The 9,830-nt window shown below is 41.3% G+C and overlaps 1 protein-coding gene and 1 pseudogene across 1 annotated transcript; both read left to right on the forward strand.

Annotated features, from left to right (window-relative positions):
• The first annotated feature begins 1,465 nt into the window (after positions 1 to 1,465).
• Positions 1,466 to 9,380, forward strand: HIGD1A (HIG1 hypoxia inducible domain family member 1A). Its single transcript, XM_019633473.1, has 4 exons — positions 1,466 to 1,572; positions 6,268 to 6,382; positions 7,021 to 7,155; positions 8,322 to 9,380. Exons 2-4 carry the CDS (start codon positions 6,286 to 6,288, stop codon positions 8,369 to 8,371), a joined length of 282 nt encoding a protein of 93 aa, XP_019489018.1. The 5' UTR covers positions 1,466 to 1,572; positions 6,268 to 6,285; the 3' UTR covers positions 8,372 to 9,380.
• Positions 7,648 to 8,080, forward strand: LOC109377192 (60S ribosomal protein L35a pseudogene; annotated as a pseudogene).
• Positions 9,381 to 9,830: the final 450 nt, after the last annotated feature.

Raw genomic sequence — 9,830 nt, forward strand, 5'->3', positions numbered from 1 at the left:
CCCAGTGAATGCCACAGGAATTTTTAAAGCAATAGCTAACACTTTTCATGCCAGGCACTGGGCTAACACCCTACATGTATTTCCTCATTAACCATCACTACTATCATCCCCATTGTACAAATGGAGAAAGTGGTTTTGAGAGGTAAAGCCCAAGGTCACGGCTGGTATGTGATCAACCGGGGATTTAGTTCTGCCTGACCCCAAATCTCATTCTCTAGAAATTAGCAAATTAGCTAACATTTTTTTTTTTTTTGCATAAATCCGCTTCAGGAATAAATATGCTGTGGTCGCTGCTGCTATTAGCCTTTGTATTTCCAGAATGAAGAGACAATGAGGGCTTCTGGTTTACCTTCAGATTCAAGTGTGCCAGGCTCTTTCATCCGCTTAATTATCCTAAATGAGTCCTTGATTATTCCTCCTTATCTTTGAAGCCCTCCAGTTACTGCATCGGTTATGTCTTTCCCTCATTTAACATTATTGGGCTCCTCCTGAACCCCAAAAGTGTTCCAGGAGATACTGGCATGAACCAGACAAAATATGTACCTTCAAGGCGCTGAAGGCCTACCACTTCACCAAGGTATGGGGTTTTAAATTTATCAAACGTAACATGAATGTTTCCTACGGGCGTCTTAATTATGAGACCAAAGAGTTTCAAAATCCTAAACCCATGGCACTTAGTGTCTACTTGTATGACAGCACTGGGCAATCTGCCTCGTTTTGTGGTTATATTAAGAGATTCTAATTTAGTCACAGATATACGGTACAGTCGTTGAAGCTTTGCATCAATTCGCCCCATTTGCATCGTTACTATCTTATTCCACGAACAAATTAGGGGCTCCGTTCCCGGAAGTTCACTGTCACCAGGGGCCTCGGACACTTCCTTCCTCAAAGAAACCTCCCCTGATCCGGTTGAGGTCCCAGCGCCAGCAACTCGGTGCTGTTAATTAATGGCTGCCCCCCAAATGGAGTGTAAGCTCCATGAATGGTTCCACATGGAGACCCGACAGCGCGTGTTCGTGACGGACATCCACCAGAGGAGTGGAATGGATCGAGCGCTCCGTCCCCCCCCGCCGTCCGCGCCCCCGGAGAGCAGGACCGTGCTCCCCAACCGCACCCGCAGCCTCCCAAGGGCTCGCCGCGGTCGAAACCCCTCATCCCCAGCCCCACCCGGCCCGCACTCGGGACACGGCGTTCACGTTGCTCGCCTCCGCCGCCCCACGCGAAAAGGACGACAGAAATCTAAGTACCACAGAACCAGAAGCCAAGAGTCCCATCCAACACCCTCACGCAAAGTGGAGACGCCGACCTCTCACCTCTGACGCGGTATCTACGCGAGATCCGGGGTACGGGAGCCGCAGCGCGTCGCCCCAGCCAATCCGGGACCCGCTCCGGGCCGCCCCACCCACCGTGGACAAGCTTGCACCCACCCGGCCAGACCCGGCCCCCGCATGCCAGCCCTGGCTTCTGATTGGCTGGAGCCGGCTGTGGGCGGGACGAGTAGAAGCCGGCCAGACGGCTCGCGCGGGCTGGGGTCAGAAGCCAGTTGAAGTTTGCGAGAGCTTGGGGTTCTTTGTAAGTCAAGTGTGAAAGGGGTATTGAGAGCGGGGGACGCCCTATCGTAGTGTGGAAGGAAGTGGGGCCGCGCTTGGCCGGGCCGAGAGCGTCTTGGGAGGGTTGGGGGCTGCGGGGCTGAGAGCGGGGGCGAGGCCTGGAATGAAGGGGGCGAGCTATGTGTATAGTGGGCGGGGGTCAGGCCGGACCTCGTGGTTCAGGGGGGGTCCAAAGACGTGGTGTGACGCCCTGTCGGGTGAGAGGATACGGCTCCCAGTGAGATGAAGCAAACGTTTGTCGATTGAATCGTGGCGGAAAGGGAAGACGGACGGATGGGGCAATAATGAGTGACCCGTGTAGGGGGCTGGGGCCGACTCCGGGAACCCCGGAGCGTGGAGCGTGCCCGGAGCGCGGAGCCAAGCGGCGGACGAGGAGGGGCCGGGAGGGCGAGCGCTCCGGCCACGGAGTCCTGACAAGGTCACGGGAGGAGAGAGGGGAGGAAGGTGGGAAGGTTGAGGGGAGGGCGTAAAAGCGCACGACCTTCCTGTTCTCCCCGACCCCGTGTTTCCTCCCACCCTCGGCGACCCTCTCCTGCCCTAGGAAGGAAGGTGAGGAGGCCTCAGGCCCTGTCTGAAGCACCTGTGATGGAATTTTAAATTCTTCTGGTTAGAGACTCCAAAACACAGCGTGGGTTTAGAGCTGGGAGCGGCCGAGACGGTTCGGCAGTGTTCCTCGCCCTTCCCTTTCCATTCCCGGTATGGGAAGCGGCTGTTTCCCTCGTCGGCGTAATTCCTACCCTTGGCATCTGTACTTCCGGAAGTACCCAGGCCCTTGGGTAGGAACGGCTGGGATGGACAATTCTGACCGATGGAGGTGGTACCAGGCCCCAGCATGACAGACGTCTTTGAGTCCTGTGTACCAGGCCTTGCCTTACTTCCCGTGTGGACCAGAATCATTAGAGGGGACCTCTTAAAATTCACATTCCTTGGGCCCTGCCCCAGACCTTCTGAATCAGTCTTTATGGTGGGACCATTTTTAAACAAGCTGACAGGTGACTGATGCAAAATCAAAATATCAGACCATTGTTCAGCAGTAGTTCCTGAGACCAAAAGGACAGGCTGTGAAGACCCTTCCAAGTCGGTTGCATCGCCTGATGCTGGGCAGCTCATCTTCCCGTATGCCTTTTGTACGTGCTGAAGCATTCGGGAAGGTCTTCAGTAGTATCTTACTCATGGTACAGGATAATTTGCGTTTTCCAAATTGGCTTTGAATATCTGGTTACTGGTGCCTCTTTTTTGCACCTGTTCAACTTTCTGACAGAGATCTGGGTCAGTTGCTGTGGGTGAATGAAAAAAATGATAATAAAGGAAAACCTAGAGGTGGTGCTAGTGAAAAAAAAAATCTTTCAAAATTGTTAGATTAGTCGCTGCGGAATAAGGTTGCATTTAATTTTAGGCATGACTTGCATATTTTTTACAATTCAAAGAAGGAGATGCCAGCTTGTGTTAAGGAATGGATTTTAATAATTTTCATATTAGAAATATACCAACATCATGAGATTCATGAGTTGGCAATATATTGTCAATCAAAAGAACACTGGACTGTGTATCAGGAGAGCTGGATTCTAGTCCTACCCTGCCAGAAATGTATTCCTGCTGTTGAGCAATTCATATAACCCTTCCTAACCGTTTTTCGATCTGTAAAATAAGGCTGTTGGCATGAATTAATCATCTGGGTTGTTAGTCTCAAAATATATGATTTAAAGTTACTAACCCTGATACTTTAAAAGTTAACCATTTTCAGTTGGCTGTAAATCATAAATACTTGGGGAACTTCTAGGTGGTAATTAGGAAGAGAATTATCAAAACCTTATATTCAGGGAGAGTTATAAATATATTGTACTGTTAAAATGTATAAGATGGTATAAAATATAATTTGATGTAAGTGTTGGATTTTTAATATTCCTCTTTATTAATTTTGTCCTGAAATGTTCACACAGTGTTATGGATCAGAGATCAGAAACAAATCATCATTAGTCATTTAATGCAAATAATGACCACACCCTGATTCTTTTCCTAGGTACTGCTTTCTGAAAGCCAGACCAAACCCATATAAACTTCAGAGTTTGTATCATACATGAGGAATGGAGATCAGTGGATTGTCTTCTGTTCTTTCATATACAGGATAGAGTCAGCCATTCCCCTCCCTCCTGGGAGGAGGGAGGCAAAAAAACTTTCACTCAATTGACCTGGAATTATAGTGATCTAGATGTGAGAGGTTAGAGAAAAAACTACCTACTTTCTTGCTTTTAAAAAACAATATTCCTAAATAAATTACCTGCAAATGATTTTTAACTATTGAAAAATATTACTTTTAAATTTATTGAACTAACATTTTGTCGTGTACTTTCTACATGTGAAGCATTTTGCCAGGCAGTAGAGATAAATACAAGCAGGGAGGTGTAGACTCCTGAATTCAAGGATTCCAGCAAGAGAATTAAATAGGCATTTATAAGAAAGAATTATTATAGAGAAAACGTGGGGTTGTATGGGACTGCATAACCAAAACACTTATAAACTTAGAGAATCAGAGAACTTCCACAGGAGGTCAATTAAGGTAAGAACCTGAAAAATGGGAGGAATTAGCCTGGAAAGAGAGTATATGAAGGAGATGGAAAGGGAGGAAAAGTGTTAGAGGAATCAGCCTGTGCAAAGGCTTGGAGGTACAGAGAGCATCTGTAAGAAGTTCAATGTGATTAGAATGTGGATTTGGCAAGGGAGGTGGAAGGAGAATTTGTGATAAAAGTTATGCCTTTAAGAAGCTTATGATTAGTTACGAAGGTAACTAACAAACATATACTAACCTAAAATAAATACAATGTTTAATCTCCATTTTGTCCATTTATGTAGTTTCTTAAAGACCAATTTCAAATATTTCTCTGTGAAACTTCCCAAACCTACTTTAGCTAAAAGACCTCACACTCTAAATTCAGTTCTCATTCTCTCTATTATGCTACTGGCAAGTAATCACATTATATTATGTCTCTTTTTTTTTTAAATCTACTTTTTGGACCATTACTTCAGTGTTTGTTTTATCTCTTCAGATATATAGTGAGCATTCTGAACCTTGAGCTTCTTGAACCTTGTATGTAATAAAAGCTCTGTAAGGGTTTATTCAATTAGCAGGGAACAGAGGAGAGAGACAGAGAGACACTAGTTCTAATCTGAGTTTTCTTCCGTTGAGATGTGTGATACTGCACAACTCCTCTGGATTAAGGTGGTTTTCTCTGTCAAATGACAGAATTAGACTCTTCCCAGTAGGTCTGGGGACTTGAAGGGGTGATTTTACTTTTCAAGCTAAGTACTAAGCCTCACCCCTAGAGTTGGATTTTATTTGAGGGCCTGAACCACTACTAACACTCCTTGAATAGCAAAGTGTTGAATGAAAGATATTGTATGATTGATGCCTGTGGAAAACCCAGAAGTGAAGGTACTAAGATTTTATACGGGTAGTGGGATGGGCAGTTGACTTTTAAGTTTATTGTAATTGACACCAGTCAGAGACTTGTACACTTACATACTGTTTGACTCCCTTACTTTATGGGTAAAGTTTATAGGCAGTTCAAATCAGCTCAGTGAAGAAGGAAGTAGATACACAGTTACTGTGACTAAGGTGAAATTGAATTTGTTATTGCATCATTGTGATGAAACGCCTGTTAGCTTCCTGTGTAAAGAAAGATGACTGAGAAGGGAGAATGGAGCCTTTGTCCCTGTGATAATGAAAATGAATTTTTTCCTGCCCCCTTATTCATATGATGGGGCTAGTATCTCGCCTTTTTTGGTACCACTTAAAGGAATAATATAAAAGAAAGTAGAGAATTTTTTAAGAGGGAGGCCCAGGGAATATATGATGTGTAAAGGAAGACAGCTAAAGCTTAGGAGATAGTCATTAAGGAGACCCTGAGGGTAGTTCAGTTTTATGTACCAGTAATATTAAAAATGATAACCCTAAGTCAAAAAACTAAAAGTTCAATTGAACATAAGTTATGTTTAAAAGGAGACGTTTCTAGCAACAGTATTTAAAATAAAAGCTTTGTTCTCAAAAGGAGTAAATAGTGAGCTAAGTAGAAATTTCGGCTATTCAAAATAACTATAATCTTCTCCCAAAGACAGCCACTATCAATAATAGAGATTAGTGTAATAGTTTGGAAACTATTCAGAGGTGGGAACTGAAGCCCGGTAGCATGTTGGAATAAATAAATCAGTTGCAGTTGAAAACAATAAAGACTACACTTAACTACACTCAAAAGCATTTAGTGGGCTTTTCAACATGATATTAAAGAGGCAATAAGGAGTATCAGTTTGAGTAATTAATTTAAAGTCAAGTTGAAGTTGACTAAGGATGAAGATACTCATAAACTTAATAGCTACTATTTTAATTGACAAAAGTAATTAATTTTTTAAAATTCACTGTTATTAACAATGTGGTACTTAAAAGGAATTGATTATATGGGAGAATCATCAAAACGGGGGATAAAAACATACAACCCTCTCTAAAGGTGGCTATCATTAAAAATGCAGTTTTCTAAAAATATTTTTTAAAGTTCATAGATACCATATACCAGGTTTTTATGGAAACTAGGATTATTTTAAGTACATCCATTTATATTGTTTTAGTTGGTATTGATTGCAGAACCTCATGGAAATTCTCTTTCAGGAAGATTCTTCAATCACTATGTCATCCAACACAGATGTTTCTATTTCTTCATATGATGAAGATCAGGGATCTAAACTTATTCGAAAAGCTAAAGAAGCACCATTTGTCCCCATTGGTAAGTTTACCTTTGATGTTCTAATAATCTGTTGTATGCTTTAACACAGTCGAGTGTAATCAACTCTTTCATCAAGCACATCCATAAATCATTGATTTTCAAATATTTTTTACGTGTTAAAATATGCTGAGATTGGCATGATATAGCTTTCATAAAAATTCTGTGTATTTAGACTTCTTGTTTTATTGACTCATATTTCAGTGAATTTATTGGGGGACCCCTAAGACCACCCTGTCTCAATAATTTGCTGGAAGGACTCATAGGACTTTTAAAAAAGCTGTTATAATCACAGTTATGGTTTATTACAGTCTCTGTTATATTAACTGCTTCCTTTCAGAGAGGGAAGTAGGACAGATAGGAAGAGTTCCCCTGGTGCTCTTAAAGGAATTTATCTACAGGCTTCACAAGCCCACATTTCGAAGATCTGAACTCTTTGGATCTGCTACTGTTTGCTACCAATTTTGGATCTGGGGTTCTATTCTGAGGGGGAAATTAAAAACTTGATGTGTATGTTAGCTAATTAATGATCTCATAAAGCATCCTTATAAAAATAGTAGAAAGTACAGTGATTGATGGTGAAATCATCTTGGTTCCCTGCCCCCATGTATCTGACATACTTGTGACTGTTTGTTTTACAGGAATGGCGGGGTTTGCAGCAATTGTTGCATATGGATTGTATAAATTGAAGAGCAGGGGAAATACCAAAATGTCCATTCACCTGATCCACATGCGCGTGGCAGCCCAAGGCTTTGTTGTGGGAGCAATGACTGTTGGTAGGTTCCTAAAGGAAATTTTCACATTTGTGGTTCCCAGTAATGGATTTCTTTGTAAATAAAACAAGATAGATACTTTTAGCTAACATTGAAGCAGCTTGCAAATATCACATTTATTTTCATGGAAAAAATGAATTAATAAAAATAGTTCAAGTAGTGACACAGTTTTACTCTCTGTGAAATATCTTACTAAGTAGGTTTAAACAGAAGGAAGGGAGGGAGGGAGAGAGAGAGAGAGAGGGAGGGAAAGGCAATCCTGTTCACTGAGTCTATAATTTCATTAAGAGCCTAGACATGCAGATAGGGTTGGAAGTAAGATCCATTATCTGGGAAAGACATGATTACTATTTTGCTGAGGTTTTGAAAGTGGAAAAGATTTTTTTTAATGTAGGTATTACATGCTTTTACTGGCTTTATAATTAATTGACTTTATCTGGTATTGTGTAGCAAGAGTGACTCCTTTTAAAGGTTCCAGATAAATACTGATTGTCTTTTAAAACAAATACTTTAAGCTTTTTCCGCCATCTTGGGGCCTGGGGAGGCCTGCTGGGAACAGGACTTCCAAAACGACAAATATGTCTGGAAGGCTGTGGTCCAAAGCCATTTTTGCTGGGTATAAGCGGGGTCTCCGGAACCAGCAAGAGCACACAGCACTTCTTAAAATTGAAGGTGTTTATGCTCGAGATAAAACTGAGTTCTATCTAGGCAAGAGATGTGCTTATGTGTACAAGGCAAAGAACAACACAGTGACTCCTGGTGGCAAACCGAACAAAACCAGAGTGCTCATGGAAACAGTGGCATGGTTCGTGCCAAATTCCGAAGCAACCTTCCTGCCAAGGCCATAGGACACAGAATCTGTGTAATGCTGTACCCCTCAAGGATTTAAATTTACTGAGAAGTAAATAAAATGGATTTGTTCTCTTGTTAAAAAAAAAAAAAATTTTTAACAGTCTGAGCTAGTCACACTAGCCTCAATCTACTTGGGAAACTGAAAAGAATTTTAGAAATTTAAATTGTTTTAGAAGGCAAGAGCAGCCTAGGGTCTTGTTCCCCTTGTAAATATCACATGCTAGCAAGGGTGCTACGTTCAGCTATTTTATGAGCTTTTTAATTGTCTTAATATTGAAAACATATTTAAATGCTTAACTAGCATTCTTTTTCTTTAGGTATGGGCTACTCCATGTATCGGGAATACTGGGCAAAACCAAAACCTTAGAAGAGACGCTGCCTTGGTCTGGTTGGTGATGTTTGCTATAGCTAGACATCTCATATTGAGGTTATATGTTTATGTTGAAAATAAATTGTTTGGGTCAGACAATAACACGGTAATTTGACTGTTGGCTTCCTTTCTTGCAGGCTTGTTTGCCTGTTGACTAAATTACTAGTGACTAGTTCACTAACTAGGTTGTTCAGGGGAGTCAAGTTAGCACCTAAGGAAAGTGTCACTTTTAAATGCACTGGATTGTGGTAAAATGTCCACCTTGTTAAACCCTTCTGATGAAATTCGTTCTAAAAGAAGACAACATGCCAATCCCAAAGTACTCCCAGTTGCTGCAGAACATCACATGCTTTTGGTGTTATGTAGGAATCCCATTTGTCCCTGTTAATTTAACTTTTTTCTGCCTACCTTATGGACTGAAGGAGCACTTCAGTTTTTAGGGCTGGTTGGCTCTTGAAGAACTCTTTCAGAACAGTGCATGGCATGCAATGTTACAAGCTTCCCCACACTGAAAATGTGTGTGTGTGTGTGTGTGTGTGTGTGTGTTTAACCCAAACCTAAATTGCCGATAGCAGTGCTACTAAAAAGTAGTATTTATTTCAGGATCATACTTGTAAACAGGAGAATAACTTAATTGTGGATCTCAGATTAGGTCTTTCGTAATTGTGGAATTGTATTTTTGCTGCTATTATATTAGAATAATATTTTAATGTCATCTTAAAATAGAAACATGTATTTTAAGTGCTAATACAAAATAATGAAAAACATTTTTAAAATGTGTGCTGTATGTTTATTTTCTCTGTAACAATTATAAATGTTAAGCTAAACAAATTACCTATAATGGAAATGAGTAATGATTTATGAGCAAGCCAGCCAGACATATACAAACTTTGATGTACTATAGAGGGCTTTCCTGTACTTGTGAAATTCTCTTGTCTAACCTGAATTTACATTCCATGGTGACAACATGGTAAATGTAGTGTTATTAAAGTAAATGAACACATCAGATGTCTTGTATTTATTTCAATTTAGAAAAATAAATCGTTGCTCAAAGTAGCATAAAAATTAAGTTTCCAGGAAAGAGAGAGAACATTTTGTACCTTTGGTAAGAACCAGGGTTCAAGAATATTTACCACATAGGAATAACGGCTAACATTTACGGAGCTTCACCCATGTGCCGCACACTGCTCTAAGCACTTTTCATGGATCTTGTCTAAGTTTCCTGACAACCTAAGAGGTAGGAGCTGTGATCCTCATTTCACAGAGGAGACAGGCATGAACAGTTGAGGTCACTAACCCAAGGTCACAGAGCTGGAGGAAGCTGGAGGTTTGGGACTGGAACCTGAGCAGTCAAGTGGTAGATGCCAACAGGTGTTAAAAAGACTTGAAATGATGTTGGTCTTTGTGAAATAAATGCCAGAGGAGCACCAGTTAAAATTAGACAAGAGATTATAGC

This window comes from Hipposideros armiger, unplaced genomic scaffold (assembly GCF_001890085.2).
Source record: "Hipposideros armiger isolate ML-2016 unplaced genomic scaffold, ASM189008v1 scaffold_18, whole genome shotgun sequence".
NCBI classification, from domain to species: Eukaryota; Metazoa; Chordata; class Mammalia; order Chiroptera; family Hipposideridae; genus Hipposideros; species Hipposideros armiger.

Excerpts from the sequence above, each read along its gene's own strand:
- HIGD1A (XM_019633473.1), top strand. The coding sequence starts at position 6,286 with ATGTCATCCAACACAGATGTTTCTATTTCTTCATATGATGAAGATCAG. Across the intron at positions 6,383-7,020 it reads AGCACCATTTGTCCCCATTG|GAATGGCGGGGTTTGCAGCA; the intron begins GTAAGTTTACCT and ends TTTGTTTTACAG. Across the intron at positions 7,156-8,321 it reads TGTGGGAGCAATGACTGTTG|GTATGGGCTACTCCATGTAT; the intron begins GTAGGTTCCTAA and ends CTTTTTCTTTAG.